At 39.1% G+C, this 26,592-nt stretch overlaps 1 protein-coding gene across 4 annotated transcripts in view; it reads right to left on the reverse strand.

Moving 5' to 3' along the window:
• The window catches only part of lrpprc (leucine-rich pentatricopeptide repeat containing), a 173,955-nt gene that overhangs the window by 121,936 nt on the left and 25,427 nt on the right, over positions 1-26,592 (reverse strand). For 3 of the 4 annotated variants that reach the window (XR_009827284.1, XM_062059048.1, XM_062059047.1), the window contains exons 12-15: positions 15,937-16,055; positions 12,078-12,168; positions 10,128-10,197; positions 1,064-1,159 (exon numbers count right to left, since the gene is read on the reverse strand). Coding sequence is in view for 3 of the 4 variants with exons in the window: in XM_062059048.1 (XP_061915032.1) it covers positions 1,064-1,159; positions 10,128-10,197; positions 12,078-12,168; positions 15,937-16,055 (376 nt within the window). In the remaining variant the exon portion in view is untranslated. The remainder of the gene's footprint in view (positions 1-1,063; positions 1,160-10,127; positions 10,198-12,077; positions 12,169-15,936; positions 16,056-26,592) is intronic. The other variant, XM_062059049.1, reaches the window with a different exon arrangement.

Genomic DNA, 26,592 nt, shown 5'->3' on the forward strand with positions numbered 1-26,592 from the left:
CCCGCTAGTGTGTTGGTTGTTATGAAGAACTTATGCGAAGAAGTCGCTTTACAGCCATTCTATGATTTGGATAACACTGCACGCAATCATGCTGTGCCTTGGACAACCTCATCACTTGGGGAAAAACGTACCAAACTTGAGCACGGATCAGATCACTTACACTAGCTAAACATCTCTCCATCCATCCATTTTCTACTGCTTGTCCCTTTCGGAGTTGAAGGTAGCAACAGACTTCCTGTTCCGGTAGCTGAACCGGCGCTCGCAAATTTTACTCCAAACATTTAGGTTTAATAATGTAAGGAGAAAGTTTGAAATTAATTTAACAAGTGAATGTCTGGAGTAAATAGCCGGTGCGCTGTTACAAAGACGAGATGGCGCCCAAGGCTGATTATAGCATACTTGCCAACCCTCCCGTTTTTAGCAGGAGAATCCCGATATTCAGCGCCTCTCCCGACAACCTCCCGACAGAGATTTTCTCCCGTCAAACTCCCGGTATTCAGCCGGAGCTGGAGGCCACGACCCCCCCCAAAAAAGTCTGCCGCAGCTGCGATTGGACCTGACCAGCCTCTGGGTACAAGTACTGGAGTACCAATTGCTTGCCAGGGAAGATCTTCCCCAGGAAGCAAGGATTGACCGGTTTTGGGCCATGCTAGGGAGAGATGGAAGATTCCACACTCTTGTGCATTTGATGAAAGCACTTTTGTGCGTGCCACACAGCAATGCATCATCAGAGAGGGTGTTCAGCATGGTTAGAAAAATAGTGACAGAGAATAGAAAGGGGATGGACAATTCAACCCTTAAAGCATTGTACTTTCAAGTACAACAATGAGTAGATGAGTGTTGTGTGTGTGTGTGTGTGTGTGTGTATGTGTAAATAAATGAACACTAAATTTCAAGTATTTCTTTTTTTTATATAAATAATAAAATATATATATATATATAAATATATATATATATATATATATGTAACGATGTAGAAACAGACGTTCATTATGCTTGATTAAATTATGAATGAAGTGTTGCAACAGCGCCTGTTGCTGGCGAGAAGTGGTATGTACTTTACCTGCGGGAAGTGCTCAGAACGGTGACGCCTTCCAACTGATAATCCCGTGACCCAAGTGGACTCACAGTCTCACAATTTGCACTGTTTTGCAGGACACTGTAATAAAAGAAATTCATAATCCACCTGGTGCCAGTGATATGTTGAAGCGACAGCAGTGTGGAGCTGCATTTTGCCACATACAGTTGTGGACCGTCTCTCTCACACACACACACACACACACACACACACAGACACACACACAGACACACAGACAGACACACACACACACACACACACACACACACACACACACACACACACACACACACACACACACACACACACACACACACACACACACACACACACACACACACACACACACACACACATATATATATATATAGTATATATATATATATATATAGTACACATATATATATATATATATATATATATATATAGTACATATATATATAGTACATATATATATAGTACATATATATATATATATATATATATATATATATATATATATATATATAGCTAGAATTCACTGAAAGTCAAGTATTTATATATATATATATATATATATATATATATATATGAAATACTTGAGTTGGTGAATTCTAGCTGTAAATATACTCTCCTCTTAACCACGCCCCTGCCCCAACCACGCCCCCGCCCCAACCACGCCCCCAACCCCCGACCAAGCCCCCCCCCACCTCCCGATATTGGAGGTCTCAAGGTTGGCAAGTATGGATTATAGCGAACTTAAAAAGTCAATCGACACTCTGATCGAGGAAGTTGCTACGATCAAGGAGCAGCAGAAAACCATCATGTCCCTTGTTGTGCAGCTGGATCAGATGAGGGCTGACGATTTGGAGAAAGACAAGAAAATCGCAATTCTGGAGAACAGAGTTGCTGATATTGAGCAGTACACAAGGATCAATGATGTGATCATCACCGGACTTAGCATCAAACCCCGGTCTTACGCACGAGCAGTAGCCCCAGCGAATGGAGGCGGGGAGCCGGCGGAGTTGGATGTTATTTCGATGGAGCGACAGGTAGCGGTCTTCATGCAGTCCAAGGACATACAACTGGACTGTAACAGCATCGAAGCATGTCACCTTTTGCCCGGGAGAGGAACAAACGACAAGCTGAGCGTAGTTCTGAGATTTGTCAACAGAAAGCACAAGATCGCGTTGCTAAAACAGGGAAGAAAGCTAAAAGGAACAAACGTATACATGAACGACCATTTGACCAAACGAAATGCTGATACAGCCCGAAAAGCACGCCAAATGAGGAGAGAGAAGAAAATTCTACAAACTTGGACTGCGAACTGTAAAGTATTCATCAAACTCAACGGCACTCCGGAGAACGCCAAAGTGCTGCTGATTAGAAACATCGAAGATCTGAACGAATATGACGTATGAACTGGAATGTAAGGTAAAAGCGATTAAACACAACCATGACACACATTGACAATACGCAAGATGACACTAGCCACATAATTCAGTTGGTAAGTGAATATGACAATGTACAGTTGAAAGCATCTCAATACACTGAGCACCACCTACAAGACTTGGAACATGATATAGACCCGGACAATAATTTCCTCCTCAATATCAATGAGAACTGCTGCTACTACACCAATGAACAGTACAACCAGAATATTATTACTAAAGGCAAATTGTCCATTATCCATTTCAATAGTAGAAGCCTAAACAGGAATTTCAAGGACATCAAGGACTATTTACACACCTTTTCACAACCATTGCAGTATCTGAAACTTGGATTAACAGTGAAAAAGTGACAGATTTTGAACTGGATGGTTATGATTTTATTAATATGAATAGACAAAACAAGGGGGGTGGAGGGGTGGCAATCTATTTTTTTAAATTTTTAAAAAAAAAGAATTTTTATAATGTCCTGCCCAGCTTCTCGGGCAAATCATATAGCAGATGTAGATGCCCATATCGGCTGTTCAGATTTACTTTACAAAAGAGAAGTGTAGGATACTTCTCTTGTTGCCTTACTTGTATTTTGACTTTATTAAATGTATTTATATTATCATTTGGTGCAGCCGGGCCGGAGCAGGAGGGGATAGAAAGAGAGAAAAAGGAAGACAGAGGGGGGAATTGTGGGGACAAGAGGGGGATTAGACAGAGAGACAAAAACAACAACAGCAAACACAACAACAACAACAGAGCAACATCAGCAAATACGACATGTACAAATATGATGGTAAAAGTAATAGCAAATAAGCAGTTAGCGAAAATTAAAAAAAAAAAATACAGAAATGACAATGAGCATTATTACACTCAAAATGGAGCAATATGAATACCAATAGAAATAGTGCTATTGATAATAAACAATACCAGTACTTTACCTTTATTATCAACAATACAATTGTTCAAATGCAACAATACATATACGTAATGATAACTTGAGATACGAAAGAATGCAGAAAAATGGAGGGGAAGAAAGAGAAGCAACCTTAACCTTGTAGATTGTTATAGTAACAATAGGTTAAGCTTTGTCAGTGTGCCATGTGTTATACCCAGTTTACCCTAGGGCAACAACGTTAATATATGTTTGATGAAACGTGATTATGTGCATGAGTGTATGTGTGCATATGTACTTGTATATGTACAGTATGTGTATGTGTGCTTGTACAGTGAATGTATATGTACAGTACGTGTATATGTGTGTACAGCGAATGTATATGTACAGTATGTGTATACAGTATGTGTGTTTGAACAGTGAATGTATATGTACAGTATGTGTAAATGTGTGTTTGTACAGTGAATGTATATGTACAGTATATGTATGTGTGTGTTTGTACAGTGAATGTATGTGTAGTATATGTATGTGTGTGTTTGTACAGTGAACGTATATGTACAGTATGTGTATATGTATGTTTTTACAGTGAATGTATATGTACAGTATGTGTATACAGTATGTTTGTATAATGAATGTGCGTGTGGATGTACGAACTTTGAGTGTGTAAATATGTACTGTATTTATTTGTATATGTATGTGGGAGCGTAGGTACCTATGTATGTCTGTATGTATGTGTGTGAGTATATGTGAATTTGCATGTACAATACATTTGACTCCCAGTGTGTGCGGGAGCCAGAGTACGGCCCCAGCCTCCCCGAGAACCCATCCCACAAACAGTAGGTGTGGTGCCCAGGGAACCAGGGGCCACCGCCCCCACGAAGCCGGACAGCGACAGGAACCCCAGAGCCTGGCCCACCGTGCCGCCCACAAGGGCCAGCAGCAGGCCGCAGACAGACGCACCCGGCAGAGGACAAGGCACGGGAAAAACAGGGGGCAGCCAGACCCCAAGCCAGCGAGAGACCACACCCCACACGGACAGAAAGGCGGGACGCCCCGCCCGAGGGGCCCGGAGACCCCCCGCAACCGGACGGGAAGACCGCCCCCGCCCCACCGGCAACAGGGCCCCCACGGCCACCCCACCCAAGCCGGCCGCCACAGGACCACCCAGCACGGGGCCACAGGAACCACCCACCCCACCCGCAGGGACCCCAACGATGGAGATGGAACAACCAGCAACCGCCCCGCCGAGTCCCCCCCCCTGAGGTAGGGGAATAAATAAATAAAATAAATAAATACATAATAATAATAATATTAATAAAATATATTTTAAAAAAATAAAAAAAATAAATCAATTTAAAAAAAAGGAAAATAAATAAATAAATAAATAATTAAATCTATTTATATAAAAAATAAAAAATAAAAATAAAAGAATTAAAAGAAGATCACAGACATGCTGACACACAAGGTCGCTACCCCAACAACTGGCCGACTCGCAGCACCTCGGAATACCCTGCAGCACCAAGCCGCCACAGTAGACGCAGGGACCAGACCCAGCAGGCCCCAACCAAGACGGGCACCCGGAAGGGATGGACGGCGGGACCCAGGAGCTCCAGACACGCAGTCCGGATGCAGTAGCCTGAGGCGCCGACCCCCACCCGACAGGCAGGCCCAGAACGTACCCCCAGAAATATACATACATATATATATACATACACATAAACATACACATGTACACATACACACACATACACATGCATACACATACACATATATATATACATACATACATACATACATACATACATACATACATACATACATACACACACACACACACATACATATACACAGTTTGTCAGCCCCGACAACTACCACGCGCGCGCATGGTGGCAATCTATGTGGATAACACCTTGAGATTCAAACGTCTGGATGATATGACAACTGTGGTTGATAACCTACTTGAATGTCTAACAATTGAAATTTGTATGGAAAAAAGTAGAAATGTCATTATTAGTTGTATATACAGATCGCCAGGTACAAGCATTGAACGTTTTACAGATTGGATGGAATGCCTGTTTTCAAAGGAGAGTAACGTTAGTAAAGCTGTCTTCATTTGTGCAGACTTTAATATTGACATGTTAAATCCCAGTAAAACTAAAGATATAGATAATTTCATTGACACAATGTACAGTATGAGTCGATATCCCAAAATCACCAGACCCAGTCGAATTACGTATCACTCTGCCACTCTAATCGACAACATATTCACTAATGATATTGAGAATAAGACCGTAAGTGGGCTATTGATCAAAGATATCACTGACCACCTCCCAGTTTTTCTGATATTTAATGGAAACTACAGGACAAAAAAACTAGAAAAGCCAACCCAATACAGAAGAACGAGATCAGAGGAATCCATTAGTTCATTTAAACATGATTTACTGGAGCAGAATTGGGATGTAATTAATGAAAATGGTGATGTTAATAGTGCTTACAATATATTCTTGAGAATATTTAGGTCATTATATGATAAAAATTGCCCAGTAAAAGAATGCACCAGTAGAAGAAAATATACCAATTGTCCTTGGATCACAAAGGGATTTCAAAATGCTTGCAAAAAGAAAAACACTCTTTACAGGGAATTTATAAGATTGAAAACAAAAGAAGCAGAAAATAAATATAAAAAATATAAAAACAAATTAACTCATATTATAAGGTCAAATAAGAGAGATTATTATAAGAAATTACTAGATGATAATAAAAACAATATCAAAGGAATATGGAATTTATTAAACAGTATTATAAGTAACAGTACCTCTTCAAATAACTATCCAACGTATTTCACAAATGATGGTAAAGAAAATGATAATATTGAAGATGTGGCTAATGCCTCCAATAAATTATTTGTAAGTATAGGACCTGAACTTGCAGAAAAAATCCCAGATCCACGGACAACTGGTAAAAATATGGAGGGATTGTTGGAGAGAAATCCCAATTCTATGTTTTTAAATGCAGTGGGTGAAGAAGAAGTGTTGGATATTGTAAACAAATGTAAGAACAAAATGTCCACTGACTCCAATGACATTAGTATGGCATTGGTGAAAAAGGTCATTACAGGGATATCAAAACCATTAACATATATCTGTAATTTGTCATTTCATACCGGCGCATTTCCAAATGAAATGAAAATAGCTAAAGTTATACCTCTGTTTAAAACTGGGAGCAAACACCACTTCACAAACTATAGACCCGTCTCTTTACTTCCACAATTCTCTAAAATATTAGAAAAACTATTCAATAACAGGTTGGATGCATTTATAGAAAAGCATAAATTACTCTCTGACTGTCAATATGGGTTTAGATCAAACAGATCTACATCAATGGCAATAGTTGAAACAATAGAGGAAATCACAAATGCCATAGAAAAGAAACAATATGCAATGGGAATATTTATTGATCTAAAAAAAAGCATTTGACACAATTAACCATGATATATTAGTCAATAAAATGGAAAAGTATGGAATCAGGGGAGTTGTATTAGATTGGCTTAAAAGTTACTTAAATAAGAGACAACAGTTTGTGAAGTTGGGGGATTGCTGTTCATCATGTTTGGATATTGCTTGTGGTGTCCCCCAGGGGTCAGTGTTGGGGCCAAAACTGTTCATCCTGTAGTGTATATCAATGATATATGTAAAGTGTCTACATTATTGAAATTAGTGTTATTTGCTGATGACACTGATATTTTTTGTTCAGGGGATGACTTAAAACAATTGCAGGAAGTCATTATGGAAGAAATGAGTAAACTAAAAACTTGGTTTGACTATAATAAATTGTCATTAAACCTGACTAAGACTAAGTTAATACTGTTTGGAAAGAGGACACGTGAAACAAGGGTGCAGATACAAATAGATGGGGTGGATATTGAAAGGGTTTTTGAAATAAAATTCCTTGGAGTTACAATTGACGATCAAATTAACTGGAAATCACATATAAAACATGTGCAATCTAAGCTGTCAAGAAGCATCTCAGTAATAAATAAAGCAAAGCAGGTTCTGGATCACAAATCACTCCACATTCTTTACTGTTCATTAGTTTTACCATATTTAACCTACTGTGTGGAAGTCTGGGGGAATAATTATAAAAGCTCATTAAATTCAATAACTATACTTCAAAAAAGAGCTGTACGGATCATCAACAAGGTTGGATATCTGGACCATACTCACTCACTATTCTTACAGTCAAAAATATTGAAATTTAATGATATTATTTTGTATCAAACTGCACAAATAATGTATAAAGCCAAAATAAATAAACTCCCAGGAAGCATTCAAAAATTGTTCAGCACACGAGAGAGCGGTTATAATTTAAGGGGGAATTTCAATTTCAAAATGCTTAGTTATAGAACGACCATTAAAAGTTTTTGTATTTCAATTTGTGGAGTGAAATTATGGAATGGTTTGAATGATGAGTTAAAGCAATGTCCAAACATAAACCAGTTTAAAAAGAAGTATAAGTACATGGTATTCCAGAGGTACAGAGATGAAGAAGGGCTTTGATATTGGGTTGTTTGTGTTACAGAAGAGTGTGGGGCTGCCCATTAAGGCAGTGGTGTTGTTGTGGTGGCATCATACCATTTGCATGATCACTAGTGGTAATGATGTGGCTATGTATGTGTGTGGTGTGCATATGTATGTATATATCTATGATGTATGTACAGTATATACAAGTTCATTAAGTTTGTACATTGAGTGAATAGGTAGTTCTAGCTCAGAGTAATTTATGATTTAAAGAAAAGGGGTGGGATTAAATAAGTGTAAACTTCTTCTCACTCCTTTTCAAATATGTGAAAAAAAAGAAAGAAAAAAAAAGAAAAAGAAAGTCCAATGCTCATTTGTTTTTGTTTTTTATTCTCCATTGTTTTTCATTTTGTTATAATGGCTGTTAAGGCTATAGCACTGTATTGGATCAGGCTTGCTCTTGTTTTTATGCATATTTGAAATAAAAATATATCAATCAATCAATCTATCAATCAATCAATCAAGGGGGGTGCTGGAGCCCTGTTGGGCTTAAAGGGGAACTGCACTTTTTATTTTTATTTTGCCATCGTTCATAATCATTATGAAAGACATGACAGATGGATTTGTTTCAATGCATTCTAAATAATAAATAAAAGTCTGCTTACAGCCAATGTGAGCTCCTCTATTTCGCCCATAAAATCCGATAAACATTCAAATAGTGCCAACAATACTCCATTTACATTTCGTGATTTGAATATTAACCAAGTATTAGTGGTATTGTTAATATAAGTGGTAAAACAGACAAACTATTTACAGCAGCGCCATGATCACTACCTTGTGTGCCGATGTTTACATCATCTAGAGGTCTGCTGCTTTCTCGCTTCCTTGCAGGTTTTTTCTAGATCATAAATCATGCATCTCACCTGGACAGAAGAAGTCTGAGTAGGTATTCCAACAAGTTGGTACACTGACAGCCATTTAGGACCCAAAACTGGCGAGGACGACACGAAAAGACGCTTAGTCCCCCCGCCGCCCAACCCGTTGCTTCGCGAGGATTATGAGACATTCTTCACCTAAATGGTAATATATGAACATCCTAGCAGTCGGCATCCTAATGACAGCAGACCGTGTACAGTAAGTGATGTTTTCTTATGTTTGTTGGCTCTCAGAGTCTGCAGTGAGTAATAATCAGTGATAAAGAAAAAAAAGAAAAACGTGATGCGTTTTTGATGATGCATAAAATTATCAAAATACATTACATATATACTTACATAAAGTAAGTATATATGGAGAGGTTTGGATGTTTTTTAAGGACTTTATAGGCGGAATTTTGCGGCTCCCAAAGGCTCCACTGTAAACACTTTTGATCACATTTATTTAATATTTGGAATACAAAAAATAAAAAATTAATTACATCCATCGCCATGTCTCTCATGATTGTGAACGATAGGCAACATTTTTTTTTAAAGTGCAGTGTTGGTGGACCTTCAACACATCAAGGTGTGTGTTTAAAAAACATCATTGTTTGTGCGGACATGATCTATAATTTTCTACACCACATTTCAAACTGTCGTTTTAGGCACATTTCTTTACATTGTCTAGATTTCTCCCCCCAATCTGATAAATTATCAACAGCTGCTCTTTGAAAAGGAGGCTTAAAGTTTATCTTAACTTTGTACACTATTTCTTTCAGCACTTTGTCAGCACTTTGCCTTTACACACCTCTAGCCTGGCTCAAGGGAGGTCGGGGGGGTGCATTGTTTGTGTGCAAGTGCAACGGTGTAGTGTTAAACTCTAAATATTCATAAAGACTCATTCAAGTAAAGTTTGCGAGTCCGACTCTGGTCCTGAGGCTAACTCTGGGAGTATGTGCGTGCGTGTTAGAGGGAGATCACTCGGCCTGTTTTGGCGATTGGGGTTTTTTTTTTTTGGAGGGGGCATCTGCTTATTTGCATATCTCCCACGGTGCTTTGGGGTGAGGGCCAGCGAATGAGGCCTCCATATGTATGAGGCAGCCGTGTGTGTGTATGTGCAGTGTTTTCCCTGCAGCTGCACACATACACACACGCAGTGTAGATGGTGTGATAGGCAGCACATGTCGTATGCAAAACATATGCTGCGGTGACCTCCAGAGTGCTACGGGCTTCCCTAAAACACTAGTGTAGGGTGGCAAGGCAAAATATGGAAATGTATGAACACGCACTACAGGTTAATTGACTCACTTTCTGAAGCTGTGGATGAGGCTGCTGCGGAAACGCCGCATGTCCACTGGGGGGTGGGAAGGGTCAGACACTGGAAAAGAGAAACAAGCGATGAATAAATGTATAAAAAGGTAGATTTTTTTTCCCCCACCAAAACACACATACTTTGTCGTTTAATGCCCACACACTATCCAAAGAGCTTCATCGTAGGGCTAGGCGAAAAAACAATATATCACGATAGACACGTAATCGATGTCAATAAAAACTGACTTCGATATTTTTTTTTTCTTCTTCACCGGAAGAAGCAGCAAGTTGCAATGCAAGGAAGCACTTGCTCTCTGGTTGATTCTTAAGTGACAAAAAAAAAGAAAACTAAAAATGAGTGCTGCAGAGAGTGGATAAATAGTCGATAAAACGAGGAGTCATCTCGACTGTATGGATGGCATCTTCTTGGATTTTTTCAAATGGACCAATGTGGTCTATAAATTAGGCAAGGCGCTCGTCCCCACCAAGACCAGTAATACCACACCCCCTTAGCGGCGCTCACCCTTTAGAGCACAGCCGTAACTTCTTGGCACTAAACCTGCAGAAAATAATTCTCAGGTTTATCTATATTTACATTTTCACACCTTGCAATATTTTGTTACACTTTAATAAACATTTCTTTCATATTCCTTATTTTTGCACCTTCATTTGAAGAGGTTATTGTTAAGTATTCAATCTGATTTTAGAATTTTGTTTACGTTGATTGAGTGTTTTCCATGGTTGCGTTGACATTTCCTTTCCGCTTTAAAAAGTTAAGGGGATTATAATCAGAAAAAGGTTACACTTAAAAAAAAAATTACAAAAAATGTATTCAATATATTTTTCTCCTGGTCTTTATTTTCAAAAGGTCATAATACATATCAGTAATTACCGAGATCGACCGATACATACAATTATATCGTGATACCGTTTTCAGCCCTATCGCCCAGCTCTAAATCATCGTCTTACATATAAACTTATTGCCAAATGAAGGGAAAATTATATTTTTGTATTGAATATTTGGATAGTACCCCACAAACTATAAAGTTGTACAATTTGACTAATAATTTGACTGTGATTTTGGGGGTAAATATGCCTCCAAGGTTATACTACACTGATTCACACAATTAATTTGCAATTTCTTTGGATGGTTTCAACATATGCACTGCTGTCATGGAGGATTTAATTCAAGTGTGCAGTGAACAACAAAATAATTAAGTGCACACGTTTACATTTTTTCTTTGCTTTTTTGTCAAACCCAAAAAGGTACAGCCTCAACAAGAGCTATGAAAATTATGAGAGCAAAAGACACAAGAAGTATTGTGACCTCAGGTGTCCCAATACTTTTGTCTATAAACAAAGCATCAGCCCTTGTTTTGTCATTTTTACAACAGTTCGTACACTTGAATGACAGTTAAGAATGTGACGACAGTATTCGGTAACGGTTAATAAAGTGTTTAAAGGAGACAGTTTGACCCTGGAACAGGTTATTTCCAAATAATTCCCATGATTTCACAAAGAATTGCCTGTTGACCAGCGCCCCTTGAATTGAGATTGTCCTTGTGTAACTGATAAAATGTGAAAAAACAGACTAATGTGTGATTTTTTTAAGAGGATTATTAGATTTTTTTTTTTTACGAGTGTTAGAGACTAAACTCAGCTAAAAGACAAGTGAAAAAACAGAAAAAGAGCTATCCATTATTCATCCGGCCCCCTCAAGTCCTCACTCCTCTGCCAGTTGAGGCGCCTCTCGTTCTTGCTCTTTACATATTCACACAGACTAATCTCTTAAAAGGCCTGATGAGCGCTGAAAACAGTGTGTGTGTGTGTGTGTGTGCCAATTAGCCCGCAGGCGAAGCAGCAATTTTCATAATGACAGGTGCTCAAGATGCAGGCTAAAGTTTCTTTAGGAATGTGAGTGTGCTCGCGCGTGTGCATAAGACTTACACAAGGTGTAGAGTTGGGTCAAGTGGTTTGAAGCCAAAAAGCGAATATTCGAAGTCAGGAGGCCGTCCAACGGCACAGTGATGCCTGCATCCTAAAAACAAGGAAATACCACCATCAGAAAAGTGTTTATTTTTACTACGCACGCACACAAGGATGTAATGATAAACGGGATAATAATAAACCGCGGGACAACTTTCGATGGTATGAAATTAAAACAATTATAAAACCGTGATTGATAACACTTCAATAAACTCATGAGCTGGTGATGCTCCATGCTAGCGCTAGCTTAGGGGTCACCAACCTTTTTGAAACCAAGAGCTACTTCTTGGGTACTGATTAATGCGAAGGGCTACCAGTTTGATACACACTTAAATAAATTGCCAGAAATAGCCAATATGCTCAATTTACCTTTAACTCTATGTTATTATTAATAATTAATGATATTTATCTTTGTGGAAACACTGATCATCTTAATGATTTCTCACAATAAATATATATAGAAACAGATAAATATCAATATGAAACACTTTATTTTTATATTTTCTCTAAGTGCACATTTTTCAAATTATAAATGAAAAATGATAAATGGGTTATACTTGTATAGCGCTTTTCTACCTTCAAGGTACTCAAAGCACTTTGACAGTATTTCCACATTCACACACACATTCACACACTGATGGCGGGAGATGCCATGCAAGGCGCTAACCAGCAGCCATCAGGAGCAAGGGTGAAGTGTCTTGCCCAAGGACACAACGGACGTGACTAGGATGGTAGAAGGTGGGGATTGAACCCCAGTAACCAGCAACCCTCCGATTGCTGGCCCGGCCACTCAACCAACTTCGCCACGCCGTCCCATTGAACATTTTCAAATGATCACTTCTAAGACAGTCTTGTGAAATCACAATATCCCATTTTAACTAGCTAGCCACTAAAATGTTTTAACAAATCATGAATTACTTTGCACCATGTTTGTACAAATAATAACTCATGTAAAATACAAAAGTCAACTCTCAAATTTTTAAATAAATCATGTCACACTTTGAACTGGACACCAAATCTGTTATCTGTTTCTTTGTCAGTTAGTGAAGACCAAGTCTTTAAAATATTTTCTTGGATTTTCAAATTCTATTTGAGTTTTGTCTCTCTTAGAATTAAAAATGTCGAGCAAAGCGAGACCAGCTTGCTAGTAAATAAATAACGTTTAAAAAATAGAGGCAGCTCACTGGTAAGTGCTGCTATTTGAGCTATTTTTAGAACAGGCCAGCGGGCTACTCATCTGGTCCTTACGGGCTACCTGTTGCCCACGGGCACCGCATTGGTGACCCCTGCGCTAGCTCATTAGCTAGCTTAAATGCTAACAGGACTACGAGAGACATAATTGTCTTTCCCTATTGAGAAACGATATACCCCAATATAAACTTGTATAAACACATTACTGTCTGAGCAACTAAACTACTCAATTGTGTACAATTAACTTACAGACTGTGCTATCATAGTACAGAGTGTTCGATCTATACATCAATGAATAATAACAGGAAGTGAACTCACGTAGTCACATACGGTGCATCTGGAAAGTATTCCCAACGCTTCACTTTTTACACATTTTTGTTATGTTACAGCCTTATTGCAAAATGGAATAAATTCACTTTTTCCCTCAAAATTCTACACAATACCCTATTATGACAATGTGAAAAGTTTAATTTTTATTTTATTTTGCAAATTGGTTATAAATATATATTTTTTTTCAAACCACACGTACGAAAGTATTCAAAGGTTGTTTTTCTTTTAACATTTTTGAAAATGTAATAAAATTAAAAAACTAAAGATACATTCAGAGCATTTGCTCAATACGTGGTGCAGCTTTGGCAGCAATTACTGTACATCCTCAAGTCTTTTTGAATACCATACCACAAGCTTGGCACACCTATCTTCGGGCAGTTTCGCCCATTCCTCTTTGCAGCACCTCCCAAGCTCCACCAGGTTGGATGGGACGCGTTGGTTTTCATCCAGGATGTCTCTGTAAATTGCTGCATTCATCTTTCCCTCTATCCTTACCAGTCTCCCAGTTGCTGCCGCTGAAAACCGTCCCCATAGTATGATGCTGCCACCACCAGGCTCATTGGCCTGGTGATGAGCCTGGTTTCCTCCAAAGATGACACCCAGAATTCACACCAAAGAGTTCACGCTTTGTCTCATCAGACCAGAGAATTTTGTTTCTCATGGTCTGAGAAAATACACGCCTGCAATAACAAGCTTTCTCACTGCTGAGGATAATGGGGAGAATTTTGGCTAACTAAGAAATGGCTTCCGTCTGGCCACTTTACCGTACATGCCTGATTGGTGGACTGCTGCAGAGATGGTTGTCCTCCTGAAAGGTTCTCCTCTTTCCAAAGAAAAGTACTGTAGCTCTGACAGAATGACCATCGGGTTCTTGGTCACCTACCTGACTAAACTAAGATGAATGCAGCAATGTACAGAGACTTCCTGGATTAAAAAAACAACGCTGTCCATCCAACCTGATGGAGCTTGAGAGGTGCTGCAAAGAGGAATGGGTGAAACTGCCCAACGATATGTGTGCCAAGCTTGTGGCATTGTATTCAAACAGACTTGAGTAGGGATGATGTTCGTTACGAAATTATCGAGTTCGAGCCCATTATCGAATCCTCTTATCGAACAGATTCCTTATCGAATCCAGATAGGTTGTTGTGTGTGCACTGAGTTCCAAAAGCCATAGATGTTATATGACTGGGCCGGCACGCTGTTTATATGGAGGAAAAGCGGACGTGACAGAGGACAAGCATGCGGCCGTTATAGGGTGAAGGTTTCAGGTGAGAGAGGACGCTAAAGGCACGCCCCCAGTGAGCATATAGTGCTGCTATGTGCGTTGTAATTTTAAAAAATTGCAGACAAACACATCACCAACATGGACGAGGTGCCGCTCACTTTCGACATCCCGGTGAAGCACACTGGAGAAGAATCGATACGCACATCGGGGCAAGAGAAGTTGTTGTGCTAGCTTGCTATGCTAACGGACAACGAGACTGACTTTGAAAATGAAGAGAGGGAATCTGGCGTGTTTGATGGAGAACTTGCCCAACTGTTCATTTCGGACACAGAAGATGAGGACTTTGATGGATTTATGGATGAGGATTGATCAAAAAATAATGTGAGTACATTGATAAATACTTCAATAAAGTACAACTCAACTCAGCTTTGCTCCTGCTGCCTTTTTAAAACAGCGTCCATGCATGCTAGCGTATGTTTAACCATGCCTGCGCCCAAAAATACGCTGTGCCTTATTTATGCGTTCAATACAGAAATAGCACCCGTAACTGACACGGTGACTTTTAATACGGTGCGCCCTATGGTCGCGAAAATACGGTGTAGTGGCTTCGATAACGGGAACTGGTCCTCAAAAAGGGATTCGAATCCATGGAATCGGTTCTTTTCTTATCGAACAATCGGGAGAACCGGTTTCGAACATCATCCCTACACTTGAGGCTGTAATTGCTGCTAAAGGTGCATCTACAAAGTATTGAGCAAAGGGTCTGAATACTTATGTACTTGTGGTTTTTCAGTTTTAATAAATTTGCAAAGCAAAAAAAAAAAAAACTTTTCAAAATGTCATAATGGGGTATTTTGAGGACACAAATTAATTTTTTCCACTTTGGATCAAGGCTTTAGCATAATAAAATGTGGAAAAAGTGAAGCGCTGTGAATACTTTCCGGGTGCACTGTATATCGGAACACTAAAACCTATACAAATTAAAACAGAAGAAGATAAACATATTCAAACACTCACTATTCAACAGTATTTAATCGGCCAATTCAAGTATATTGTGTGCCAATATACACGCACCTTTAAGGCCTGTTGAGCTGCCTCAGTGCTGGAGAAGACCGGGTAGAGGTAGTTGGAAATAGTCTCGATGTCAGGGTCCAACCCAAGCTGCTGCATGCCTTTTATCACCTTCACTGCACCTGATAAAACACATTAAGTCCCCAAAACGTTAACGCTAAGCAAGTGCACACTTAAAAACGCAATAGTTAATTTGGCAATTTATCCACAGCACCGGTTTTATTTATTTTTAATCATCATTTCAATTTTGTATTATGTATTTTTATTATTTTATTACATATGTTATTAGTTAGTGATGAGTCAAACGGCACTGAAGCATTGATGCCTTATGAAACACAAAAAGTGATAGTGTCCCTCGATACCTCCATGTGCTTGTCACTTTAAGAAAAATACCACATGACCAATACAACTGCTGTGTCGTTTGACTGCAAAGCACAAAACTATTGTGAGCCAAAATAATCTACCTGACAGCTCGTACTGAAATTAAAAAATATATAATAATAAAAATTGGAGGTGTGGCATCGCCATCATAAATCTAAATATATCTAAAAAAAATAAATAAAAAATCCAAAGTGTGGGAATATAAAGTTATTTTACTCGTTTACTATTTGGCTCCTTGACCTGAGTGCGCATATCTTATTATAACCTTATTACCCATCTCTAGAAAATAATCATGTTAAATTAAATCTAAATCTGTTGGAAGATGGTTCTTTCTTCTGTTTAAAATGTAAAAAAATATATTAAAAACATTTTTTTTCACTGTCACCTTGGAGTCAAAGCTGTCCAGAGTATATACGAAAATACATAACTACAATGACAAGCTTTCTCACTGCTGAGGATAATGGGGAGAAAAGGAAACAAAATTCAACCCCAAATTATGAGAGCAGGCATTGTACCGGTGTGTGTTCTGTGCGGGAAGAAGTACCCAGAAACCCGAAGTTTAGCACAATTGCATTGAAGACATTGTTGCCATTTTCGTCTAATTACTTACGTCAAAGAGGTCTATGGATGTTGTCATTCATCCACGTCATTGTATTCGCAGCGCATTCAATCGATCACAACTCCAATGTTCAGTTTGTCTTAGAAAATAGATTGCCTCATTAGTTCATGCTCATTGATTTAAAATGGTCAGATCGAGTCTCTAATCTAAGATGATACATAGGGATAAGAGGCAAAACGTCTTCTAAGACAAACTGAACAGTCAATTTGCGATCAATTGAATGCCTTCAGAATACTTGTGTAAAACTGGATTTTTGGCTTTGACCACTACCAAAAAGACGGTAAAAACATGCGGCACCTGTCAATCAGGTCGATCCAACCACACTATCATCTTCTCTGGCATCTCTGCTGTGCAAACTTAACTCCAACTAGGGCTGCAACAACTAATCGACTAAATCGATTAAAATCGATTATAAAAATAGTTGGCGATTAATTTAGTCATCGATTCGTTAGATCTACGCTATGCGCATGCGCAGAGGCTCCTTTTTTTTCTTTAAATAAACCTTTATAAACTGCAACATTTACAAACAGCTGAGAAAAAATAATCACAATAAGTATGGTGCCAGTATGCTGTTTTTTTCCCAATAAAATACTGGAAAGGATAGAAATGTAGTTTGTCTCTTTTATCTGATTATTAATCGATTAATCGAAGTAATTATCGACAGATTAATCGATTATCAAATTAGTTGTTAGTTGCAGCCCTAACTCCAACCTGTGTGTTTTGTAGTATTTTCACTAATCCGGCTAATGAGAGGTTTGACAGAAACGAGCCGGTTGAACACACTCAAGTGCAAGCCTGAAGCTTGTGTAGGCTGTGGGTCCAAGCACACACAAGCGCACGTACACGCGCGCACGTACACGTACACGCACACGCACGCACGCACGCACGCACGCACACACTTTCTCTTAGCCCTGCAGTTTTATTCCAGCTAAATGCTTATGGATGCCAGCCGCTCTACCGCCTTGGACTGGTGGAATAACACATACATAGACACGCACTTGGCCTGAAGTGGACTCTTGCAACAGTCACCCTGCTCTCCAGCAGAGCCCTGAGGTCCTGCCCCAGGGCAGTGAGGCCTAAACAGCCACATGCATATGGAACAGCCACTCACTCACACACATGCAGTACACAGATGCCCTCCGAGTGTGTGTGCGTGCATGTAGAAAGAGAACGCAGCAACGCAGCAGCACTTTGCATATGTCCACCGGTGTGCCCGTGCAAGCCAAAATGAACACAGGTCTGTGTATATACCGTACACATGTGGTCACTTTAAGGGCACTTTGTTGACAGAAATATCAGCGTATATATACGGACGCATACCGCCCTCCCATGCAGCCTTCTGCAAACTACCTAAAAGGGCTTGGGTTGGCACACTTCGTCATGCTGTGTATTTATGTGCTCCCCTCGGGTTTCATAACACACACACACTTACGTATCTACAGCTCTGTTTCTGCATCCTCCTGGGATGTATGTGCTCACCTGGCAGTCTTGCTCTTTAGCTAAATAAATGATGAGTCCCAGGCTTTTATACGCCATTAAAACCTTGCGGAAGCGTTAAGGGCAGGTATGGCTACCTGAATCGCTGCGTCCATTTATCCCCCTTGGTCCACATCACTCATTCATCCGCCGCCCTCTCACTATCCATCTCAACCCATTTTTCCAAGAATAAAAGCAAACAGACGATCTTCCTCCTTCTCAATGGACTATCTGTCCATTCAGCCCGGCGACTTGTCCATTCGTATCCCTCCACTTAATCGCTTTCCCGCGTTTTTTTTGTTTTTGTTTGTTTTTTTATGAAAGAAGAGCAGAAGCGCATCAGTTCCTGTTGAATAATCCATCAATTTTGCTGTGGCTGACAAACAAAACAAGTGAATGGAGACCAGGAATAGAGAGGGGAAAAAAGCAAGAGTCATGAAACCCGTGCAATCCTCACAACTTAAAAGACCCCCTGGATAAGCAAAGTATAAAATCATAAATGTACTATAAATAAATACAGGCCAGTACGAATTAAAGCACTATAAACATAACTATTTGTTGATAATTTAAAACAATTTGTATATCCTTGCATTATTTAATTTTATAGTTAGAATACAACTTAAAAAATGTGAGGTTTATAATATATTTCTATAGCCACAGCAGTCAGTGTATGTATAATTATAACTGCACTTTGATGAACTCAAAGTCTGACTGACGCCATGAAAACAAAAAACGTCCTTCCCCATTAAGAAACGTCATACCCTAATATAAACTTGTATAACTACATTATTGTCTGAGCAACTAAACTATCCAATTGTGCACATTGAACCTACAAGCTGTGCTCTCCTCGAACAGTGGAAAGCATGAATATATATAGTGTCCGTTGTCTAATTATTTTTTTCTAAATAAAATTTTGGTTAAAAGATTTTAGTGTGTACAAGTACTTTTGAGCACATTCAAAAATAATGTGATCATTTTGGTCGCAATAACGGTAATAAGAAACTTTGTATCGTTCACGTAATCCTATGAGATCCACAGTGAGCTGAAGTCTCTTGAGACATTAAGTCGAACTTGAAATTAAAACTAAGATATTCAATTATGCACATTGAACCTATAAGCTGTCCTCTCTTAAAAAGAGTGATTTTTCTACACTCACAGAAATACGAAACAGAGTTGTTTTTACGTGTGTTCAAAGATCGCTGAACATAGTAGGGCGCCAAAGCTAATGCCCGCCAGAAACAATACATAATAAAATAGATTTGTTATGCACTTTTCATTTAAATACATTTAAAAGTTATACAGTACTAACCAATATCTAAAACAATAAAAGCTTGGTATTTTATCGGTTTTAATGGCAGATTAAAAATCAGTGAAAGATAAGAAACAAAACATGTAGAATAGTGTGTTTTCTATTTGAGTTATTTAAAAAAAAATTATTTGGTCAAAAGATTTCAGTGTGTTTTAGTACTTTTTGAGCACATTCAACAATATTTGATAATAAGGCCAACCGGGATAATTTTAGTCACGATAACCGTGATATGAAATTTTCACACCGTTACATCCTTATATACCAAGGGTGGGCAATTAATTTTCACCGGGGGCCGCATAAGCAACCCAAGCACTGCTGGAGGGCCACACGACAATATTTCAATTAAATTTTGCTCAATTTTATTTTTGATATACCGTAAGATATATAATAATGATGATAATAATAATAATAATTTAATTTAACCTAACTTAACTTTATACAAAAGCAGATTGCTTTTGATGGTCACTTTATCCTGCATTATCCAACATTTTTCCCCATCAGATTTGGACAACCACCTGTTGTTAAAAATAGTTTTTAATCATATTTATTTTATATTGTTTTTTATATTGGTTTTATATGTAATTGTTTTTTCTTTTTATTCAGTCATTGGTGGAGCTAAGGATAATATTTGAATATTGTTTTTAATATTGTTGTGCAGCACTTTGGAAACATTTTGTTGTTTAAATGTGCTATATAAATAAAGTGGATTGGATTGTCACACCTGCCAGCTTGTCCCAACACCCATTTACCTCTGTGAACAAGTCATTACCTGTGGTTGTCTCTTTAATTGACTGCATCAGAGCTCTCATCCAAAGTTAGCGAAAAACAGTCCATGTCTCCGGGCATTATCAGCGCAACAAAGTCCAATAAGCACTCCTTAATAAACTCTCCGTCAGAAAACACCTTACTTTTTCTGGCGCTTTTGTGAGAAATGACGAAACTTGTCCTGACGGCTGCATCTCTGGGGGTGTGAAATATGGCACAAAGTCCTTGTTGGGTTTGCAGTTTTACCATCAACGCATCAGCCTCCCTTGCGCGCGCTTCATCAGACACATTCCGGTATTTTCCCTCGTGTTTCTTCGTGTAGTGGCGATTAAAATGATATTTAAACACAGCAACCTGTGTACCACACATTAAGCACACGGCTTTACCATTAATTTATGTAAAGAAATACTTAGCAGTCCATGTCTTGTTGGAAACACGCCATTCCTCATCAACTTTTCTTTTTTAGCGTCTCATCACTTGTCTCTATGCACCTTCACTCACAGGTTCCCCCCGGACATACGGCATAAATAACACATTTCAAAATAAAAGCAGCACAGTTGTATTGCGCGCATGACATAGATGTTTTTTAAACTTTATTTTGTAATTTGTAATTGCGCCGTTCAATTCACTCACAATCGCACACGCGCATACGTCCACACGGAAGTAATACAAATAACACTTTTCAAAACAAAAGCAGCACCGTTGTATTGCACACTCGACATAGATACTTTTTGAAATGTATTTTGTAATTTATGATTGGCCTCACGCGGGCCGGACAGGGATGCGCAAAGGGCCGGATGCGGCCCGCGGGCCGTACAATGCCCAGGTCTGCTATATACAGTGTAACATTATTTTTGCATTATCCTGAAGCATTTTGTTCACCCTATAGTTAAAATTAAGTGTTCTGCAGACCATCGGTGACAATATCAGAGGGTGAGTGAATTGAATTAGGTAGGACAAGACAAGGCAAAATGGATATTCTGAACCAAACATGGGGTGGAAAAGGAAGATTATGACAACAAACAACAACTTGGTGCAATACCATGTGGCATCTCATCCAAGTAAGCTCTGGGCCTTGAATATTTTGGTGCATGGCGTAGAAAGTGAGGGACAAGAGATGACGGAGAGGGGAGGCCCTCTCCAGGTTAGTTAGCGTGAAGGCTGACATAAATCCGGGTGAGAAGTATCAAAAGTAGTGAGTTAAGGATGGCAGCGGTCACAAGATATCATCGTCAGACTCATGTCTGCAGGTTAACTGTCAAGGATGAGAGGAACGGAGCAAAGAGGGGAGCCAACCGGTCGCTGTCGTCTCCAAGCTGTCCTTGGACATGAGTACCTGTCACTTCTCTTCTTTTTAATCCCCCCCGCCTACCACACCCCTACCCCCGCTACATCTGACTCTGCATCCTCATCACATAACAGACTATTTAGAATGAAAGCCTTTTTCGCTTGTCCGTAACAGTGGTTTCTTCCCCTTCCTACCCTCCTGTTGGGACTACTCGACCACTAAAGTACTTGGTGGTTTATTAGGGCGTACTCAAACTAGGCTAGTCGAACCATGCCTGAAACACTTAAAGAAAAGTTCAATGCCATACTTGCCAACCTTGCTTTCATCAAATGCACGAGAGTGTGGAATCTTCCATCTCTCCCTAGCATGGCCCAAAACCGGTCAATCCTTGCTTCCTGGGGAAGATCTTCCCTGGCAAGCAATTGGTACTGCAGTACTTGTACCCGGAGGCTGGTCAGGTCCAATCGCAGCTGCGGCAGACTTTTTTTGGGGGGGCGTGGCCTCCAGCTCCGGCTGAATACCGGGAGTTTGTCGGGAGAAAATCTCTGTCGGGAGGTTGTCGGGAGAGGCGCTGAATATCGGGATTCTCCCGCTAAAAACGGGAGGGTTGGCAAGTATGTTCAATGCACACAATATAGCCGAGTCATAAAATGACTGTAATGCGATCGCGCCTCGGAATGTAAACTATTTATAACAGATATAATATACAAAGGTTCAAAATGAGCCACGGGTAAAAACCCGCACAACATTCTCTAAATGCGCAATAAAGACAAGTCATTTTGGTCACGTGGTCACCCATCTTGCATGTAATTATTGACAAATAATCTGAACAACTTGAAAAAAAAAATGGAAATAATCAAACAAAGTCAAGGGATGCTCATGCTAAGGATGGGTACCGTTCACATTAGAACAGATACGGTACCAATTCCCAGTACTTGGGAATCGATACAAGTACTCAAAAGTACCAATTTTTGGTACTTTTGTGTGTGTTAAAAAATACTGTTTTGATAATAAAATCTAAATTTGTATTGCAACATTTAAAAATTAAGCTGATTATGATATCTGCTGTCCAGTTATATCTTGTTTCATTATCACATTTCTGAGTCTCATTTGCAGGTATGACGTTAAGTTGCAATTTCAAGATGTTAAATAGTAGTAGTGTATAATTAATGGTGTGTTGTTTTGGTTTTTGTTGCTCCCCCAAAATTGGTTAAAACTAAGTATTGTACTTATAACCCAACAGCTGTACAATTGTAATGTGCACCTTTGTTGTAATTTCCAAAAACAAATTTGGGGTGTTGAAATAAATCGCCATGTAAAATTGCCAATGCTAATCAGTAGCAGGTTAATAGCAAAGACAAAGTACCGTATTTTTCGGACTATAAGTCGTTCCGGAGTATAAGTCGCACCGGCCGAAAATGCATAATAAAGAAGGAAAAAAACACATATGTCGCACTGGAGTATAAGTCGCATTTTTGGGGGGAATTTTTTTGATAAAACCCAACACCAAGAACAGACATTTGAAAGGCAATTTAGAATAAATAAAGAATCGTGAACAACAGGCTGAATAAGTGTACGTTATATGGCGCATAAATAACCAACTGAGAACGTGCCTGGTATGTTAACGTAACATTATGGTAAGAGTCATTCAAATAACTATAACATATAGAACATGCTATATGTTTACCAAACAATTTGTCACTCCTAATCGCTAAATCCGATGAAATCGTATACGTCTAGTCTCTTACGTGAATGAGCTAAATAATATTATTTGATATTTTAAGGTAATGTGTTAATAATTTCACACATAAGTCGCTCCTGAGTATAAGTCGCACCCCCAGCCAAACTATGAAAAAAACTGACTTATAGTCCGAAAAATACGGTATATTAGGTTCATGCTACAAAAGTGGAGCATTACTTTACGTATGTCGGAGAGTTTTATGGGTCGATGTCTTTGTTGGCATTGAAAATTGCAACATCACCTAGAGGTAGTTTGGTCCGCTCTCAGTGCTGCTAGAGTCATTACCAAGTGCTGAAGTGCGAAGAGACGGCTGAGTCGGCAACCGACAACTCAAGTACCCAAACATGGCATCGTTGAATTTTAAGTGAATTGATGGGACCGGCAGGATTCATGCTGTATTTTAATTCACACACTTCTATAGTTCCTAGGGGTGTGGGAAAAAATCGATTCGAATTGCGATTCTCACGTTGTGCGATTCAGAATCGATTCTCATTTTTAAAAAATCTATTTTTTTTATTATCATTTTTTTAAATATATTTTATTTATTTATTTTTTTGTAATTAATTAATCCAACAAAACAATACACAGCAGTACCATAACAATGCAATCCAATTCCAAAACCAAACCCGACAAAGCAACACTCAGAACTGCAATAAACAGAGCAATTGAGAGGAGACACAAACACGACACAGAACAAACCAAAAGTAGTGAAACAAAAATGAATATTATCAACAACAGTTTCAATATTAGTTACAATTTCAACATAGCAGTAATTACAAATCCCTCATTGACATTATCATTAGACATTTATAAAAAAAATAAAAAATGAACAATAGTGTCACAGTGGCTTACACTTGCATCGCATCTCATAAGCTTGACAACACACTGTGTCCAATATTTTCACAAAGATAAAATAAGTCATATTTTTGGTTCATTTAATAGTTAAAACAAATTTACATTATTGCAATCTGTTGATAAAACATTGTCCTTTACAATTATAAAAGCTTTTTACAAAAGTCTACTACTCTGCTTGCATGTCAGCAGACTGGGGTAGATCCTGCTGAAATCCTATGTATTGAATGAATAGAGAATCGGGAAAAAAATCGTTTTTGAATCGAGAATCGTGTTGAATTGAAAAAAATAAATAAATTGATTTTGAATCGAGAATCGTGGTGAATTGAAAAGAAAATCGATTTTGAATCGAATCGTGACCCCAAGAATCGATATTGAATCGAATCGTGACCCCAAGAATCGATATTGAATCGAATCGTGGGACACCCAAAGATTCACAGCCCTAATATTAGTTCCCCTTATTCTTTTTGAGTAAATAATAGTACATTGACACTATAAAGTAATAAAAAATCATTACATTTGGCGCATTAATCTCAGTCATAAAAACACATAACACACCTGGGGCCGTACTTATCAAGCTTCTTAGAGTGCCATTTTACACTTAAGTCCTGAGAATTTGCGAAATTTAGTCCTACTCTCAAACTTAAGAATAAAAGCTTTTTATCAACGTTCTTAAGTCTAAGAATCACTCCTACTCTCCACGATATTTAAGAGACCTTCAGAGGTGTCTTAAGTGGTTAGGAGTTGCCAGCAGGGGATGGCACTGAGGCGAGAGAGACGTGCGCGAACGTTCAGGGAACGGAACAATGTTTTGTTTTTTTTTGATGACGAGCAGCTGATCAAACGGTATCGTTTAGACAGAGCGGATATTATTTTTGTCACAGATTTAATACTTTTCGATTCCTTGTTGATTTCTGCATGTGACTGTAGTGGGCTCGTATATATAGAGCCACCCACACCAGTTTCAAATTAGTTGCCTAATTAATGAATTGGAAAGAAAATGTTATGACAGTAGCGTATGTGTGTGGCCGTGAGGTGAGTGACGTCAGTGAGTGTGTGGGCGATAGAAGAGAGGGAGCGGTAGCGTGAGTGCCGGCGGGGACTAGTTTGTTTTGTATTATTTTGTAGTTTATTGTCAAAATATACACTCCCATTGTCCACTTAAATATTTCCAAGATATTTCTTTATTCTTAGACAACGGATTCCCTTCCGTGATTGGTCATTTCTATGGACACAGAAATGACGTCACCTAAAATTCCGTTTACGGCACATAGTAATGTCGTAATTCAGCTCTGAGTGTGACACTTAAGATTCAGTCCCACACTTCGCTGAAAGTGTGAGTAAGACGCTTGATAACTAACTTTTAAGTGCAGCTTTCAGCGAAGAATTTATTTACTCTTAAGTCAACTCTTAGCAGACTTCTTAGGAGTAATTCTAAGAAGCTTGATAAGTACGGCCCCTGGTCTGCCAGAACAAGAAGACTGAGCAACGGGTTCAGTGTTGCCAACTTTGCAACTTTCTCACAAAATGTCGCTAGCAATCAGAGCCCTTTAGAATGGATACATTTGATCGAGTTGAGACATGAAGTGAAAATACAGACCGTTCTTCTCAATGAGCTGTAATGCTGTGAATCATTGAAGTGCTCTGTCAAGTGGTTGTAATTCACAATTTAAAAAAAAAAGAACAGAAGAAGAAGGATTGTCATTTTCCGTAAGTTCACAACCACAGTGAATGATTTGGGACAGCACTACACATGCACTCAGGACAAGTGTGCACCGTGTTCTTATTGAAGTGTACTGATGGATGTATTCCATTTGAGACAACCTCGCTGAGCGCACATCTGCGGGGTAAATAGAGCCTAAGTCCAACACGGCAGGAATGGCTTAGTGTGAGTACACCCTTTGATGGACAGGACAGGTGGGTTCAAGGTGAGGTCGCATGACAATGAGTACTGCAGGAGTAGACCTGCAGATAGAAAAGCCAACAAACTACGCAAATAGTGAGGTAACCTTGCTCTCCCCCACACCTCGCTGCCCTTGTTCTCTTGCTACACAGTGTCACATGTGATAAAAGTGCACGGCGTCGCCAGGACTGACAAGTGGCGACTAGCTGGCGGCAGGTGGGCAAGCGTGGCCCAGCATATGCTTCCGTTAAAACACACCAAATCCACACCTCATCGAAATGCACCGAGCACCCCCCACCCCTCACTTTCCTTTTTACAATTCCGC

The sequence above is a fragment of the Entelurus aequoreus genome, linkage group LG09 (genome assembly GCF_033978785.1).
Source record: "Entelurus aequoreus isolate RoL-2023_Sb linkage group LG09, RoL_Eaeq_v1.1, whole genome shotgun sequence".
Classification (NCBI taxonomy): domain Eukaryota; kingdom Metazoa; phylum Chordata; class Actinopteri; order Syngnathiformes; family Syngnathidae; genus Entelurus; species Entelurus aequoreus.